Raw genomic sequence first — 19,669 nt, forward strand, 5'->3', positions numbered from 1 at the left:
CCAGCCGGACCCGGTAATTGCCCTTTCGTGGGTGGTGGTCCCGGTACATCCCCATTCCCATTGAGCCTCATAGGACTCAATGGGAATGGGGAGGATGGTAGCACTGGTACCGTTAATAACGGTACCGGTGATACCATCATGTTCTGCTCGTGGGTGCCGGTATGGCCACCAGGACAGACCTGGTGGCTGCAAGGGCACCCGCAAGCAGAACTCCTAGTATCGCGGTACGGTAGCAACGGTGCTGGTAGCAAAACCGGTGCCGTTGTTACCTTACCACCATACTTTTAATGAGGCCCAATATATGTTATATAATATTACATAACACTATATAGTATATAGTTCAGCGGGTTGAACGCTCGCTGTTGCAATCTGAGCCTGATCTGCAGGTCGCAGGTTTGAATCCCGGCAAGGGCAACTCAGCCTTTCATCCTTCCGAGGTCGATAAATGAGTACCAATTTCGGTTGGGTGATATTGTATGTAAATATGTGCTCTGTAAAGCGCTTTGGTTTAAGGCGCTATATAAATAACACATCATTATCATCATATGATATATATTATGTAATATATATTACATAATATATACTATTTGTTATTTATGGACTGAATCCCTGAAACCAAATGAGCAAACTGTTTTTAAATGGATTGAATTTCGGTATATGTTTCTTTTGGTAATCATGTTCCTGCAAAAAGGTCTCCTGACAATAATGTCGCCATTTTTTGCAGAGATATTATTACATAAAACATGTGGGGGACACCCCCACAACCCCTGATTTTTTTTTCTTTTTTACACGGGGAGAAGGGGACATCACCGCAACCTGTCCCCATACATAATGTCACCACATATAATGTCACCAATGGCTTTTCCCGGCGATATTATATATGGGGACATTATGCATGGGGACATTATGTATGGGGACATTATTACCTGATACCATTTGGGGACATTATGTATGGGGACATTATGTATCGGGACATTATTACCTGATACCATTTGGGGACATTATGCATGGGGACATTATGTATGGGGACATTATTACCTGATACCTTTCTTTGCCTTAGAAATCCTCCCATTCTTAAGGTTATGAAAAATAATGGGACTTTGCATCCCTTTTAACTCCAGATTGCTGTCACACTACTCTACATTTCCTTGGCTTCCTTATGCACACTCAAGTCCTATGCAATTTGTGCATTACCTGATTTACGGATGGTCATAAAGATATATTATACAGATTTTTTAATTACATTTTTATTTAAAATAAAAAATAATATGCAAGGTGCTTCTTTAAACATGGTATTACACAATATGCATATGCGACATGTTCGTTTTTGGTACGGAAGATGCTTACTGTGCGATACCAATATGTACATTTGAAATAATATACATTAATGGCTTTTTTTGAGAAACTTAACAACAATAATCGTATAGTAGTTGTCACTGTAGTTGTTTAACCACGGTTACAAGTGCGCTATAAACAGTACGGCTCTCAGTCTGTACACGCGGCACATATTCCAAAAGGCATATCTTAAGAATATTTACATTCATGCATTACATTTTTTGAACATCGTATACATACAGTTTAAATCATATACTTTGTACAGATGCTGCGTTATGTTCGCCTATATGTTGTAATGCTCACGTCAATATGCTCCCATACCAAATCCATTTCACTATTACGCGTCAGGACCATCCTAACTATTTTTCGGCTCTTGACACGATGGAGTTGTTTTTTTTTGTATGCACAATTGCCGTCAAATTCTAATCGTTTTTTAATTGCAAGTTGATTAAAAGTGTTAATGACCTCATTTTGTGGGGGGAGGGTGGGATGAATGAAAAGTGTTGTACAGTTCCACAGCAAGGATGTAAAGCATGAGTCTGTGCTACAGCAAATTAATCTTAATAAAGTTTGGATTCCCCAGAAAATAGTATTTGTAAAAAGTCCTAAATAGTATTAACTGAGAGGTTGCCGTGGTTTGTATGTTTTGTCTGTCAAATCATGACTTTCAATTGGTTGCATCCATGATGTATTGTTGCAATTTTTAGAATTCTTTTTAGTTATATTATTAGTATTAACACTAGTGTTCACTATATACTAGAGCTACTCGTATCCCTCCTCCTTCTCCAGGGCTTGCAAAAATCTACTAGCCCACCCGCACTGGCTAGGAGAATTTATGAAGGGTGAGTACCATGTGCATGGTACTTGACCTTGCTGGCGAGTATGGGGATGTTTAAAACATTTATTTGACATTTACTGGAGACAAACTTTGACTGAAGTAAATGAGTAAATATAAAACGTGGGCATATGGGAACATGCACCATTTTACTGAAAGCACTGGTAAATATTTTGTCAAAATGGGGCGAATGCATTTCTTTTAGATCGAGTATGTAAATTAAGGAACTCTCCCCGCAGGTCTAGTGGGATGTGAAAGAATGTTCAAGGCCTGTACTACCACTATTAATACTACCAATAGTATTAATAAGAGGAAGAAGGAGGAGAAGAAAATAGAGAAGAAAAAAAAGGGGAAAAGGAGAAAAGTATGAAAAACAATAACTGCATAATGGTTGACTCTCATTTTTTTCAGTTAAGTTAGAAACAATGTTGTTTTTTTTTAATTAAAGTTTCGTCCATTCACCTGTGCCTTTGTTTACCTGTGTTTTGTGCCTACACGCTTCATCAGGGTAAAGCTAAGCACAGGCAATGCCACTCTGACAGTCATAAAAAGAACCACGAGTACATAATGAGCCTAACATGCAAACACAACAGAACAAACAATTCTGAGATCAAACATCTGTAACATGCTCAAATATTGCCAAGCGTTGTTCGGCTTCTATGTGCTGTAGGAACAGGCACTACCCAGAGCAATGGGACCACAGTGATCTCGGAAGAATGGACGATTGTGTAGCTGTGAGTCTCATGTTGCACACATATCTTTTCAGCATAGGCCTTGTTCCGTCAAGATGAGAAGATGTTTCAAAAGGCTTAGCCGGAGAGCACTCTGGACCTCTGATTAAAGATAAAGTTCACAAAGCCTCTTAAACTCCTTGTATCTGCATAAGCCCCTTTTATTGAAGCATTCAGGGTAATGGTTGCAGCCTTGGATGTAAACTGGGCAAGTTAGCCTACTTTTAAAAGGCTTTAAGCGACTGACCTCACTCGTCACAGGATTGCTTTTGGCTCTAACCAAAGAGCAGTTCAGTTTACTTACAAAATAATTTTGAATTTTACTAAAGTCTGTTCCATTAGGTCTGTAAACCAGCATGTTTTCAAAAGACCAGACTTTGTTTACATGAGTTCCAAACACATGGTTCTGGGGTTAAGAATAATTGTACTGTGTTTGGCCTCTGGTGGAAAACGAAATAATGCAGGTTGTATATAGAAAGCTTTTCTAATTGAAGTTGTTGCAGTTAACTCTACATGTGACTCCAAGTTCAGTGTTTTTATGCAGATGGGCAATTCTCCAGCACATCGTATTTTGCACAACCATTGTCGGTGAATGCATGACACGTGTCCCCAATATTCCATGACATGGAAGCTTCATAAAGGCCCTGTATAGTTTGAGTACCTGTATAGTTGAGTAAAGTTTTAGTAACTAACGCCATGCATAAATTATGCCTCCACTAATGTGTAAGTCACAGGTTTTCTTTTCTAATTCACATACATATGTAAATGAATCTTGAACTGCATGCAATGCACATAAAGCAAAGAGCATGTTCGCAATTCACATACATGTACTCGAGTGTAGTATGCATTTACACATGCTGCAAAATGAATCTTGAAATGTATGCAAAGCAAATAAAGCCAACAGCATGTTCACAATTCACATACATGTACTAGAGTGAAGTATGCATGTACACATACTGTAAAATGATTCTTGAACTGTATGCAATGCACATAAAGCAAAGAGCATGTTCACAATTCACATACATGTACTAGAGTGAAGTATGCATGTACACATGCTGTAAAATGATTATTGAACTGTATGCAATGCACATAAAGCAAAGAGCATGTTCACAATTCACATACATGTACTAGAGTGAAGTATGCATGTACACATGCTGCAAAATGAATCTTGAACTGTATGCAATGCACATAAAGCAAAGAGCATGTTCACAATTCACATACATGTACTAGAGTGAAGTGTGCATGTATAGATGCTGTAAAATTAATCTTGAACTGTATGCAATGCACATAAAAAAAAGAGCATGTTCGCAATTCACATACATGTACTAGAGTGAAGTATGCATGTATAGATGCTGTAAAAGTAATCTTGAACTGTATGCAATGCACATAAAGCAAAGAGCATGTTCGCAATTCACATACATGTACTAGAGTGAAGTATGCATGTACACATGCTGTAAAATGAATCTTGAACTGCATGCAATGCACATAAAGCAAAGAGCATGTTCGCAATTCACATACATGTACTAGAGTGAAGTATGCATGTACACATGCTGTAAAATGAATCTTGAACTGCGTGCAATGCACATAAAGCAAAGAGCATGTTCGCAATTCACATACATGTACTAGAGTGAAGTATGCATGTACACATGCTGTAAAATTAATCTTGAACTGCGTGCAATGCACATAAAGCAAAGAGCATGTTCACAATTCACATACATGTGCTAGAGTGAAGTATGCATGTACACATGCTGTAAAATTAATCTTGAACTGCGTGCAATGCACATAAAGCAAAGAGCATGTTCGCAATTCACATACATGTACTAGAGTGAAGTATGCATGTACACATGCTGTAAAATTAATCTTGAACTGCGTGCAATGCACATAAAGCAAAGAACATGTTCATTGGAGGTGCTGTTGCATAGCCTAAGTAGTGACATTTCACCTGGCTGATGGCAAAACAGAAAATATCCTATGTTCAACACCAAACACACAGAAATAGGCATTTTCAATGGGAAGGGATCCTGCTTGCCAATAAAAAAAAAAGTCTGGCCTTCCGTCAAGCTGGACCAAGAGTACTTTGCTGTGCGGCAACAAACTTTGACGTGTCCGGACTTTTTTGACTGGGGCGGCCCAAGTGGGGCACTGATTTATGCAGGAGTGGCATGAAGTACGAGCGCACACACACATAATAATCATAGTTTAGGATAATGTGGTGGCACCTGGGGTGGCCAGTCAGATTCCAGGGTAGCGAGTTCCACCCCCGGTTACTCCCTGGACACGCCACTGGCAACAAAAGAGAAAACCTGTGCTACAGTGTTATGTGTTCACCAAACCGTCTGTGGTGTCTGTTTGTCTGTGCACATACGTCATTTCCAATAACAACCTTTGGCCCATTTCCTACTATGTTTTTCTTTTATAATGTGTTTCATGCCGGACTATGGACATCCTCTAGCAAAAAGAAAAAAAATAAAGAAAAAAAAGGAAACGATCCATGTATCAAGCCTGTGCTGCTCTGTGCCGTCATGTTTCCAAGAGGAGCATGTTGCCCTTGAAATATCCCCCCGAGGAGTAGCCCCTTGTTCATGCTTGATCATATTTTATGTGTGTGTGTGTGTATACGTTAGACATGCGTACTATACCTAACACACACAAAACATTTTATGACGTAGTTGTCAATTTTGATTTCTTTAGCATATCATGAATAATTTACACATGACCAAACAACGTTTTTTCATCGCCATTCCACTTGTGACCAATAAAAAAAGCTTTGTGAATTAGCCCCATTCTCTTGTCCTCGGAGCTGATGCCATTCTATCGTTTTGGACTTCAACTCCCATGATCTCTAACAGTACAGCCAGTGGTGAAGAATCAGTCAAGTTGTAGTCTAAAACTTCTGGAGAGCCCCGTAATGAATAGCTATGCCTTAGAAGCTTGGGTATGTCACTGCTGGTCACTATGGTAGGGCACATTTTAGCTGCTCTTCCTAAAATACAACTTGAGTGCAGGCACGAAGACCAAGGAACTTGCTCTACTTTGCTTCACTCAAAAGAAAATGTGCTCAAGAGCTGGAGGATCTGGCCCTGCAGTGCGGTTCGGGAGGATATCTGAGGGGTGACGCGCTCGGCTTGGAAGCAAGACGGGGTGGAGCAACAGAGGTTCAATCCCCGGGTCCGCGCTTAGAAACCTTGGGGTATTAAACGCGTTATAAATATATAAGAGCAATGCTACAGGGGCATACATGCTGGGGATAGTAGGAAGCGGGTATTACTGTGTATATGTAGAGAAAGTGTGTCATTCCCCATGAAAACAGTTCCCAGAAAAACATAAAACATACTGAGGCTGCGCTTTGTACTTCACATGACCAATGGAATTACATTCAACATCCACTAGCGTCTTGGCAGAAAGCCAAGTATAGACATAAAAAACAGACTGCATTTTACCCTATCAAGGTCTAGAATGACTCATGTTTAGGTACGGAGGCGTGGGGAGTGGAACTCCATTCATATCTGCTACATTGTGTCTTAACTGCTGTTTGTGTAAAACCGCACACATTGTGATAATCCTTATTGGCCTAGAGCACATATTTGCATCTACAGACAGTTAAAACATGCCTCCAAAACATATCTGCCACCTACCTTGAAATTAAAATAAAACACGGTAGAAGGTACACATTGCAAGGCTAGGACATGCGTCTCGTGTCAGCATTCTCAAACTCGCTCTCTACTCATGCACCAGTTCCAAACCTTTTCCCTTTAGCAGAACATTTGGTATATACAGACATGTCCATTAAACAGATATAGAATAGCTTAACAAAACGTGTTATGGCATTTTTTTTTCTTTTTACATTTAAAATACTCAAACTCCTACATATCATATAACCCTGTGGCTAACTGTCTGAGCAAACTGCTTGTTTATTAGATTAAAATGTGAAACTTGCGAGTCGATTTGCAAAGAAGTTAGCTGCGGTAACTCTACAGAGACTATTAAGAAAAAGGACTATTGTACTTTTGCTTAAAAACGCAGGTTTGATGCGTGCAGAAACCACCCCAGTGTCTTGGGGCTGTGTAGAGTTTTGAAGAAAAGCCTGGTACCGACGGAATAAACTGCTTGCAAGATGTGATAACACATGCATTGTTTTTTATAATGTCATTTTAATGTTTTTACATTGCTCTTTATGAATTCTGACTTACTGGAACTGTCTTTAAATCATTGTTGAACATTGTAATAACGTTGTGTATTGCGTTGTGTATTGTTTGTTATTCGGTTTATGGATTTTTATCAGAATAAACTTCACTGAAGATTTCATAGAAGTTACGGGTAGTGACTTTGGATTACTCCTGATTTGCTGGTCTATTTCCAGGAGTAAGTCGAAGTTACTCCCAGCAACCTCTTTGCAAATTAGCTCCTAATTATTTGATTACTGATTAAGGTACTGTGCACCAATCCAGTTACAGAACAAAAGGATGTGTATGTGGTGTTGCGTTTATGCCATATGAGATTCGTGGCATGAACATGCAACTTTTACTGTACTTCTTGCATGTACTTGCGCGTTCTCAATGTCACTGGGCCTAGTAAGATCGCTGCTTTGTTCTCCCCTGTTCCCCTCCCTCTGTCTGGTCGCGCTCTGAAACACTTGTGTACGAGCGTGGAGAAATAAAATATCAGTATCAATATCAATACAAAAGCTGGTTTTCTTGCATGTGTTGAAGCGCATCTGCGTAGCTTACTCATTAGAGAGTGAGTGAAATTGAAAAGGCTGAACACACATGTTAGGCTCATAGTTCTGTCAACAACAGTGTCATAGCAGCAGATTATCCTGTAGTCAGATGCAGATCAATATATACACATGATGGACAAATCCATTAGGTAATGTAAAACTGCAAGGAAAGAGTGTCAGACAAGTTGACGATACAACAGTGAGAACATTTTACCTAACAAATTGCGACAGACTGGAAGATATTTAAAGATAGCAGTATGTTAGCCACAGCAATGCCACAATTTCCCTTGTACAGTAGGTTCAGTGAGTTATACATTTCAAATAAGCATTTCTTTTATTTAAAAAATATATAACAGTTAACAGCTTATTGTCGGAGGAGGACAACGTGTATAGATCAGTGGCCTCTCTCTTCATGGGTGAGAATTGTGTTTCACCTAGGTGGAATGAATTTTCTGAACTTAGCTTTGCGTGAACTGATGCCCCTGTTGCAGAGGCATGACGCAAAACCACCACACATCATTTGGCACAATTGGCAATCTCTTTGTAGGAAAATCCTGGGAATGACACTGGTGAACTTTCATTCCTGTCCCAGGTGTAGACGTTGCCTTTTGTTAGCGTTTAAGACGCTTGACTTGCTAAGCATACCCAGGGTGGCACACAGGCCGTGGGCACTGGAACAACTTCGGGTCTTGGTGATGAACCTCAAAAATAGTTACAAGCGGAGATGGTCACCCCAAAATGTAAACAAAATTCTGTCAAGAGGGAGGACTGTGCTCGTGTGTCCTGTAGTAAATACACAATGCTACAAAGAAAAGAGAACTTTTAAAGCTAAGAATTAAATAATAAGCAGTAAAAGGAAGTTATGTGTGTAAAGCACCTTAATAAAAGATATTTATCCATATTTTCTTGACCAATCACTAATGATCAAACTTTTATTTCATTCTTGAAAAGTCTTCAGCCACCGGAAATTGCATAGTCATTAGACGGCAGGTCTGTTTCCTGGGATCCTCTCTGGGCCCATGCAATTGTTTTGGTTGCTTGCCATATTATGGGAGTTCTCATCTTAAAAATAACCTGAAGCTGATATGGTGTAAATTATAACTCTGTCCAAGCAGGTCATGTGAGTGGCACAGTCCAGACACTATGTTTGGAAACCCAGAGCTGCGGCTTCCTTGGCAGAACTCTGTCAAGTCCTATTGAGGTCATTTTGCCATTTGTCTGTCCACCAACGCGGGAGGAGGCAGAGGTATCATGCATTGAGTATATCTATATCAAGTCACCTGTCCAAGTAGTCCCACCTGCAGGTCTATCTTCTGCTCCACAACCAGCAAGGTTGCAGAGAGGTCCACAATCCTCTTTCCGGAGACAAGCGGCGTGGCTGCCATTTTTTTCCTGTTTTAGAAAATCAAGTGCCGGGCCTCAGGCTCTTCCTGTTTTCCCATTTTGACACTTTCCCAGTGCCATGCAGCACTCTTAAAAGTTTAAGACCATCCACTTGATCTGCTTCCAAAGTTTAGACGACTGCATTGTTAGCGTCAAGTACTTTGTTTTGGGAGCTCATTGCATACTCAGCTCGACTCGTTCCATTCTCCTCTTTCCGTAGCGGTTTCCTTTGGTAGAAAGTAATACATGTAAAAGGAGAAAAGAAAAAATTATGTGATTATTATTTTGAAAGACCTGTTCTTCATAATTAATAATTAATGTTTTTATTTAATAAAAATAGTTGTTTTAATTTAAATCTGAGATCCTATCAAGTATTTATTTTCACAATACGGCACGTTATAGTACCATTAGAATTATGATTTAATAAAATTAATTTGTAAATCACAGTAAATATATTACCATAAATGTATAGATAATGTGCTTCTCTCCAGAAAGAATATCTCAATTTCATTTCATATGCATGCGCCAAGTCTCAAACATATTCACATTTTATTGTCTTAGCCCTGTACCCAATAAATTGACATTTAAAATTACATTTTCAAATATTTTTAATAGCACTCCCAGAAAAGAGGTACTTTTTCAGTGATAAGTACTCAGCAGCCTGACTGCTACTGATTTGAAATATCAATACTTAATAAAAACCTAGTAAAATACTCCTGCAGTTGACATTACCGTTTGAGACAAAATGTAAGAAATCCTGACACTGCTTATGTCTCATATTGTAGTTGTCAAAACATAAGTGAAAATATATGCAAGAAAGTTTCTTGTTCAGTGCAACAAAAATAAGAAGATTCCAGTTCTGGGATTGTAATCCTGCATATAATATTTAAAATACATGGAAGGACTGTATCATCAAGAGAGAGTCCAATAATACAAATTCATACATGTTGTGCATTTGACCCGGTCATGAGTAATAAGCATCCAAATTGTCTTGCCGTTCAGATATTGCAATTTGATCATGGCCAATTTTTCTTCTTGAATGTATTTCTTAGTACATTCGAGAAATAGTCTTGTCATATTAGCCATGGAAGGAATAGGTATGGATGCCACTAATTATGGGGACCTCGAGATGAAGTTGGGGAAGTTCCGAGAGTGCAGAATGTCTAGGTGATGCTAACATCAGAGAAGATTGAATGCACCTTTTATTTTTTTTTTGTAATAAACACAATCTATTTGTTTTAGGAATAGAAGTTCTGTTCTGAGAAAAATTCCTTCTAATCAAATGTCATCTTGTACTGATGCATGAGATGTTGCTTAATTAATTATTTATGTGTTTTGCCATGTAAAGGTTTTGAAATTATGCTTTGCAGTAAATTCATGAACCCATAAAGTACTAAATGCATTTATTATCTTTGAGAGTTTATTTAAATTGTGCTTATTATTTTTTAAATTTGATTTAGACTTTTATGGGAATTGTACATTTCCAAAATATAGTGTATGGTGATAAAGCATACCATTCCAAATTCATTTTGATTCAATTTTTCCTCTAGTTTGCTTAATATCATTTTAATTCTGATAGAGGTAAACAAGGGTCCCCTCTTTGATTTAATTCTGTTTCGTAGCTCTTAAAAATATGGTTCTACGTGTTACAAAAACCTTGTTTTGGTCATTGTACATTTGGCCAACATTTTTTCATTGACCATGGTTAACGTCCCTTCTTTTTTTGGTAAGGGGGTTCACTCATGCTTCCCTTCCTCCCCCAACCCCTGTGTCTACCCCTAAGCAGCCCTAAACCCTACTATGCATATATACATACATATGTATTTGGTCAACTCGATGAAAAGCTGTTGACCAATTTGTCAAAGACTAAACCATGGTTGTTGTAAACCCAGGATACCAAAATGATACATTTCCTCCTTTAAGAGTACACTACCATAAACCTAGAATTGTACTCTAGCCTGTCACAAGGAATTACTTAGGTGAGCACTAGTGGTAACAAAGGGGCCAGCTGCAGAGAAATCAGGTGCCTTAAATATTACAGATCCACTAATAAAGAGGGATTTTCCCATAATCTTAGCTCCAATACCAATGGTTCAGTCCTGGCAGAGGAGATGCAATGACCGCATAGGTGTGTGAACAAATGTATTTCCCTCCATAAGTGCTGTCCCCTGCAATGTGCCCAAATGTGCAATGCTCAATTGCATAAATTCTGGCAGTGAAAGCCTTAATCCTTACAAAATATTCTGGGGATTGGGAATAAATAATCAAAAGCTGTTTGTGTCTAAGGGTAAATATCAGTAACATGTGATTTCTTTCGATTTTACGATTAAATAGCAATCATTAACATTCTAAGTGTTCAACCCAGTTTTAGGGCCGAAACTGTTTGTTTGAGGTAAAACATTTTAAAGCTTGGGCCTGACGATGCAAATATTTGCCCCAGCTTTTTAGATCCTGCAAGATCACCCATGTGATTACGAACAAGCTATACATAATGAGAACTTAAAGCTGGGTATGGCAGGATATTACAAGAAATTAAAGGAACTTTTCTGTTCATTACTATTTAGAACCATGAACATGGTTTGTAATCTGGGCAAAAAAATGACCAATTTTATTATTTATTGTAGTCATAATAAGAACATCACACTTGTCCTGCTGAGCAAAGCACACTATCAAGACCTAAATTTATCATAGCAATTCTTTGGATGGGAAGTTATTGCTATTGCTTACACAAATGTTTCCAAGGCGATCCATCTTTAGAACAAAAATACAATTCAAAAAAAGAAATCATGACATGCCAAAAACATACACTCCAATTCAAATAGAAAATAAATATTTATTTTGTTTTTGTACATAATGATTAATCGCACATTTTACAGTAAAGCAAGCACATCAAGGTGACTGCTGTGAAATTGGCAATTCATGTAAACAACATACAACCTATCTTAACTCTTAACATGTGGAAATGTACGCACTCAGAGTCCGCAGCCATAGGTTTTAGCTGACTGTACCTTTCACAAATGAGGAATAGCCATTTGCATATCAGTCTTGGTCCCGCCCACTTGAGCAGTCCAGCACCGAAATGCTATGGCTCTGAGTGGGCACATTCCCACCAAACAGGTTATTATGCCATGTTCTTTCTTGCAGAGGGGCGCCACCTGACCTTTTTTTGTATGTAAAAGGAATTTGGGGTTGGTCACCCTAAGTTACCTAGGGTTATCCAGAAGTGGACCCCTTGCTCACTGTGCTCAGAGAGGCACAGCTCCACCTCTCTGATGAAGCCAGACTAGGCCGAAACAGGTGTCTGGGGTTGCTGTTGGTACTCTTGTCGAAAGGAGGATTGCCATAGCATTTCGGTGCTGGACTGCTCAAGTGGGTGGGACCAAGACTGATATGCAAATGGCTATTCCTCCTTTGGGAAAGGTACAGTGAGCTAAAACATGTGGCTGTGGACTTTGAGTGGGTATATTCCCACAGAACAGATTATCATGCTGTGTTCTTCCTTTCAGGAGGGCAAACTAACCACTGTTTTGTATGTAAAATGGAACTTGGGGTTGGTTACCCTAAGTTACCTAGGATTATCCAGACATGGACCCCTTGCTCACTGTGCTCAGAGAGGCACAGATCCACCTCACTGATGAAGCCAAACTAGGCCGAAACAGGTAGCTGAGGTTGCTGTTGGTACTCTTGTTGAAAGGAGGATTGCCATAGCATTTTGGTGCTGGACTGCTCAAGTGGGCGGGACCAAGACTGATATGAAAATGGTTATTCCTCCTTTGGGAAAGGTACAGTGAGCTAAAACATGTGGCTGCGGACTCTGAGTGGGTATATTCCCACAGAATAGGTTATCATGCTGTGTTCTTCCTTTCAGAAGGGCAAACTATCCACTGTTTTGTATGTAAAATGGAACTTGGGTTGGTTACCCTAAGTTACCTAGGATTATCCAGACATGGACCCCTTGCTCACTGTGCTCAGAGAGGCACAGCTCCACCTCACTGATGAAGCCAAACTAGGCCGAAACAGGTAGCTGGGGTTGCTGTTGGTACTCTTGTTGAAAGGAGGATTGCCATAGCATTTCGGTGCTGGACTGCTCAAGTGGGCGGGACCAAGACTGATATGCAAATGGCTATTCCTCCTTTGGGAAAGGTACAGTGAGCTAAAACATGTGGCTGTGGACTCTGAGTGGGTATATTCCCACAGAACAGGTTATCATGCTGTGTTCTTCCTTTCAGAAGGGCAAACTAACCACTGTTTTGTATGTAAAATGGAACTTGGGGTTGGTTACCCTTAGTTACCTAGGATTATCCAGACATGGACCCCTTGCTCACTGTGCTCAGAGAGGCACAGCTCCACCTCACTGATGAGGCCCGACCAGGCCAAAACACGTGTCTGAGGTTGCTGTTGGTACTCTTATTCAAAAGAGGATTGCAATAGCATTTGGGCGGGTCAAAGACTGATATGCGAATGGATATTCCTCCTTTGTGAAAGCTTCCGTGAGCTAAAACATGTGGATGTGGACTCTGAGTGGGTACATTCCCACAGGACAGTTTATCGTGCTTTGTTATTCCTTGTAGAGGGGAACCCTGACCACTTTTTGTTATATAAAGAGCAGCTTGGGAACAAAGCAATGACCCATGATCTTTATATTTGACAAACGTGTCTATAATAAAAGAGTGAATGCTTAATATTGCAAAGTATTTACTTTTCAAAAGACTAACATTCATGTATTTATAAACATGAACCATATACATACCCAGTCCTCAAAAGGAGGGAACACCAGGAGTGTGGGCCGACTGCCCGTCCTGGAATAGCCCTATTCACCGCTTGCTGTGTTTAATGAAAGCGAACTGATCTTGCATGAGTACCCGTGGAAATCATGCTGATGGTATCGCCGTGATGGTTTTCCATAACCCGGCCACCCGGAAGGCGGGGAAGCCGAGGGAACAAACACGCGGAGCACACACCACCACCAGATTTCCTCCTCGCACCACAGCTTCAGAAGACCAACTTAGCATATAAACCTACAGTGCGCAGGGAGCGGTGTAGCTGGACTAACATGAGGGAATGTAAAAGGTACAATGCAGTCAATTCTAGCTCTGGTTTGGAGACACACCGGCCTGCACGAGCAATGGAAAGACCTTTAAGGACTTTGGCAGCTTTTACAATATATATAAGCGGGATTCCCAAGTGTTGGAGGTTTGTTTATATGCACCTTGTACATTTCACTTCTGTGAGGCTATCAGGTTCAAGAGAAGTTTATAGCTATGCACAGGTAAATTAAAAATTGTAGGTTAACCCTGGAATCCATTTCAATTTTTATAATCATTATGGTTTCACTATCTTTCTAAAATTACACCGTGTACGTAATTATTATCCAATATATGAGTAATTCTATTTATTTGGTTTCTCAGAGTCTGTAGACATTAAATATTTACTTGTGTTTGGTACTTTTTATTGTTTATACTCTTGAATTATTAATATTTGAAAAACACATGGAAAAGGGACTTCTCCCCAAACAAAGATTACGGGCAATCACATCTTTAACAAGCATTGGTCAGCCAATGTGCAGTAAGATCTCATCATGGGTTCCATGTAATAATGTCCCCTCAAAAGTATAGCCATACAAAAAAATAGCAGAAAAATAGCTGTTTTTTGTGGGGACATTATTACATGGAACATGCGGGGGACATTCCCGCAACCCACAAACCTTTTTTTATTTTTCATGGGTTGCGGGGGTCTCGCTGCCCCTGCCCCCATATATATGGTCATCTATATAATGTTGCCACAACCTTTTCCCGGCGACATTATATACAGCGGCCATATATATAGGGATATTATTACCTGATACCTTCATCATAGAATTCATCAAATGATAATAGAAAATAAACCTAAATAATGTTAAGACTTGACTTCTTGCTAGAGGGGGAGAACCGGTGAGCAAGACAACTCCCGTAGGTAGAGCTTGTGCTATGCAACGTTAGGTAAGCCGTAAGGTACTTATATAAACTATGTGAACACATAGAGAATACACACAAGCCTAACAAGATGGTTCCCCTGGAGCCGAGGCTCTGCAAGGTTTTTGACTACAACTCCCATCAGCCCTTGCCAGCAAAGTCAATGATGAGGCATCATGAGAGGGGTAGTAGGCTGGTGGGGATATAGTACTGTTGTCTCTTAAATAGCCTTTGTGTTGGTGCGTGGAGCTGTGCAACAGTGGGCTCTGGCTGTTCTCACTTGGTGTTTGTGTGTGTTTTGTAATATCCCTGGTGCCCTCAGACTGGCTTAGTTGGCAGAGTTTCACCAGCAACATCAGGTGCACAGAAGCCTGGATCTCCCTGGAGGAGAGGGTGCACCTTTTGTTAGGCTCCAGGCGAGAGGCTACCCCAACAAAGACTTAGAAGATTTTAATGACGCACAAGTTGATGGCATAGCTCTCCGTCTTTCTTCTCTTGGCATGGCTTTCCATCCATTTTGTGCCGCTTTAGTGCATCGAATTTGGGCAGCATTTTAGCATACATGTTGGGTTGCTCCAGTGCATCAATGTTGGGTAAGTTTAGGGCATCCATTGTGGGCAGCATTATAGCATCCATATTGGGTAGCTTCAGTGCACCCATTTTGTGCAGGTTTAGGGCATCCATTTTGCGCAGCATTAAAGCACCCATTTTGGGTAGCTTCAGGGCATCCATTTTGTGCAGCTTTAGGGCATCCATTTTGCGCAGCATTAAGGCACCCATTTTGGGTAGCTTCAGGGCATCCATTTTGTGCAACCTTAGGGCATCCATTTTGGGCACCTGCAGTGCATCTATGTTGGACAGCTTTAGGGTATCCATTTTGCACAGAATTAAGGCGTCCCTTTTGTGCAGCTATGGGGCATCCATTTTGGGTAGCTTCAGTGCACCAATTCTAGGTAGCTGTAGCACATGCACTTTAGAGCAATGCTTTTTTTTTGGTGCCCTTTGCAGGAGCGGGAGAAATGACTCTGTTGTATTGGTCTATTTGTCTGGTTGAATAAGCTGGGGTGCTTTATTTACCTTACTGATCTGAGTGTACCCCGTATTTTACAAGTGTATCACAGCCTCTTAACTGCTTGACTTTTCGTCCCTATGTGTACTTACTATGCCTTTCATTTTCTAAACCTCCAAGAGTGTCAGATGAAGCGTACAAGCTTCATTTTAAAGAAGCAGGGGACTTTACAACTAATTTGAAGGCTGAGTGAGGCACACAAGGCCATACACCTTTCTGTGCGGCTCTCTTGCTCTGCCTTCAAATCGCACTATGGTTTTCCGACCAGCACGTATTTTCATGAACTGAGCTGAAACTAACTTTAAGCCTTTTTTAAATGGATCAAATTGAGAGGATGAGCTTTTTTCAGTCTCATGTCACCTCAATTTCAAAGGTGACCGGCGCATTTCAAGAGGGGCTTGACCGGAGCGCAAAAATGCACTGTCGAGGCCCCCTGCACGCTACCGATACTAATGAGAAACGGGCGACTAGCCACCTGGGGCCAGATTACAGAAAGTTTGCACCGATGCAAGTGCAAAGTTTGCACGGTATTAGCACTAGGGCAAAGTGTGCCCTATTTTTAAAAACAATGGGACACATTAAAAAAACATTGCACCTCGACAAATGCAGTTTGGCATATTAAAAGCGCCAGGGCACAAATTACCCTAGTGCAAAAAAGATGCATTTTCACTGCAATTTTGCACCACGGCAGGTTTGCCCTAGTGATAATATGAAATGTTATTAGCACTAGGGCAAACTTTTCCCTGATGCAAAAATGCATCAAAAATGTATCTTTTTGCAGTAGTGCAATGGCGCTCACCATGAACGCTGTCTCATCACACGCCTAATTGTGGAGTCTAAAGTTCTGCTGGTCATATTACATGTATGTATGTATTTGTTTGTTTTTCTATGGTGTTTCGAACACAGGAGTAAGGCAGCATTTTAAAGAGAATAAAAGGAGACCATACCAAGAGGAGACCTGCCTTTCCAAACAACCATTGAAAGAAAACAGAAACAAGCATTGGCAAAGCCAACAGATTTGGCTTTTGCATAGGCATGTGTAGACATGTGTCAGGCACTGCCATAAGGTCAGTGCCAAGCCGTAAGGTGGCAATAGCTGGACAGTGGTGTGATTATCTGGTAATACGATAGTGCCTGGCAAATGCTTATCTAATGTCTATGCACAAGTCACAATTATTGGCTATGCCAATGCTTGGTTTCAATAGGACGTTCGTGTAAGGAGCAGTATATATCAAATGGCTGTAGACCCTCTTGTTTAAAACATTTTTATTACACCAGTTGTGCATTTAGAGCTGAAATTGCGCCATAAACTCTCAGCAGAATGCTTAGACGTAACAATGGCATGCCAAAGCGTTATGCTACTGCTTGATAGAGCTATCTCAAGAGATTCCAGGAGGATGTGTATTGGGGGTGGAGGGGCACTTAGTGGGCGGGAATTTCACAGGGATTACCATGACCCTGGGTAGTAAATGGCTGGGTAAACAACCAAACCCGAGCCCCAAGGTGGGTGTCCCACCAGTAAGAAAATAAGTGCCAGGGCCCAAATATTTTTTAGCATGCCTTTTGCACATTCGGGTGGGCAACCCCCGGCCCACTGTTGACACCACCCACGGCTGCTCCATACCGTGTCAACATATTTGTGGTTAAAGCTGCAAATGTCACTGGTTAATCGAGTGTGATGGATCCACTGTGCGGTTTACAGATACCAATCGTCATAAAATATTAGTTGTGTCTTGAAATAAATGAAATGTTTAAGTGTTTCTTTAATACACATTATCGTTAACATTTGTTCTGATCCTTTCGGTGGCAAGTGGAACATCTTAACTATCTATCAACAGAAAAAAAAGCAAGCATGTTTTCCTCCAGCGGTAACATGATGGACAAATGCAGGAAAAACTGCGTTAGGACAAAATGTCTGAATAGAATTTACCGACTGTACAAAAAGACCTAAAACACATACCACCAAAGGTTCGAACTACCAAAGGTTTGAACTTTTTGTGGTATGTGTTTTGGTGGGTCGGTAAATAAAAAAAAAGCTGGGGGTTGTGGGGGTCCCCCCTGCAAAGTCCCGCTCACTATAGTATGTAGTATAGTGAGCGGGGTGTTGCAGGGGACACCCCTGCAGCTCACACGAGCAACAACAAAAAAAAAAAGCCGGCGGCTGCAGGGGTGTCCCCCGCAACACCCCGCTCACTACACTGTGCAGTATAGTGAGCGGGGGTTGCGGGGGACAGCCCCGCAGCACACCGGACAGAAGAAAAAAAAGAAAAGGACCCTGCGGCGCCAGTTCCTGATCACGGAAGTGAAAGGGAAACGGCGCTGCAGGGACACAATGCGAAGGAAGGAAAGGTAAGTAGGGTGGTGGGGGTGTGTTGTGGGTGTGATGTGGGTGTGGGTGGGGGTGTATGTATGTACAGTTTTGTAATGGAAATGTTCGCATGGGAAATGTACGAACATTTGTGATGAATACATTTCCCATGCGAACATTTCCGTGGCAGATTTTTCTGCCGCAAACAAATCACGCAATTCTGACAAAACCATTACTTAACTGATTAAGTTGCCTATTAAACACTGCAATAAGATTGTCTGATACAGGTTGTCACTAATGACAGGAACTCGTCTTCGATATTGGCCTTTCCACTGGCCTTGCCCCTGTCTGTCCAGTTGTTGGTGACCCACCCTGATGGCTACTACAGTAGAGAATTTGCAACAATGTCATGCGGGCTGAGTGGAGCAGTGTGCAGACATGGTCAGCATGAGTGCCCAGCATTGTATTCGTCCAACTCATTGTTATTCATGAAAATTGATAAATAGCCCTGTCCATCTGGGTCATCAGGTTCATGGATAACAATGAGCTAGCCCATGCAGAGACCGTGGCCAATGCACACTGCAGGGCTGGAAATGAAGGTTCAATGAGCAGGAGCTAAAACCAGCGCCTCAGTGTCAGGCTTCACCTTGTCTGCAGGATCTATGGCTAAGTAACGATGAGCCTGTGCACAGCTCACCACAAATCTAACTTCCACACGAGGTGCACAGTAACATTCTGGCGATTATGTATGACCCATTATGTTTACTAGTGTCCTAGATGTGTAGTTCTTCTTTATTAGCAACTTAAAACATTCAAAGTCAATGCCACTGGGTCTTTCCCATCTTCCCTCAAGCACTCACTTGTGCGCCACTCCTGAAAGAGCCTACTGCAGACTCCTCGTATCTGGGTAACTACCGTCCTATCTCTATCACCCCCTTCCTTGGGAAACCTCGAGAGAAGCTGGTCATCCCCCAACTGACCCAGCACACTGAGCTTGTTGGTTGCCTCTGCGGTTGTATACGAATTGTATGAATGACAATTGTTCGAATAACAATTGACCTTCTGCACAATTGACCAAATTTAAATGGTCAATTAGGATATATATGTGGGGGGAAACCCCCCACAGCCCTCGACCCAATCCAACCCCCACCCCAACCCCCAACCAATCCCCTTGTATTATTACCCCAACCCATTATATATATATATAAATGAACATACGGTCGATTGTGCAGAAAGTCAATTCGGACCCCTGTTACGTGAAACAATTATATAATTCGACCAATTGTAAATGAACAATTCGGGTAATACCACCTCCACGACCATCAATCTGGATTCTGAGC

At 41.0% G+C, this 19,669-nt stretch overlaps 1 protein-coding gene across 1 annotated transcript in view; it reads right to left on the bottom strand.

Annotated features, from left to right (window-relative positions):
* Nucleotides 1-1,222: 1,222 nt before the first annotated feature.
* Nucleotides 1,223-19,669, bottom strand: part of PRIMA1 (proline rich membrane anchor 1) — a 370,760-nt gene continuing 352,313 nt past the window's right edge. Inside the window, exon 5 of the mRNA XM_069637976.1 lies at nt 1,223-9,228. Coding sequence (XP_069494077.1) covers nt 9,132-9,228 — 97 coding nt within the window. The 3' untranslated portion in view covers nt 1,223-9,131. The remainder of the gene's footprint in view (nt 9,229-19,669) is intronic.

Source organism: Ambystoma mexicanum, chromosome 14, assembly GCF_040938575.1.
Source record: "Ambystoma mexicanum isolate Mex_15411 chromosome 14, UKY_AmexF1_1, whole genome shotgun sequence".
Classification (NCBI taxonomy): domain Eukaryota; kingdom Metazoa; phylum Chordata; class Amphibia; order Caudata; family Ambystomatidae; genus Ambystoma; species Ambystoma mexicanum.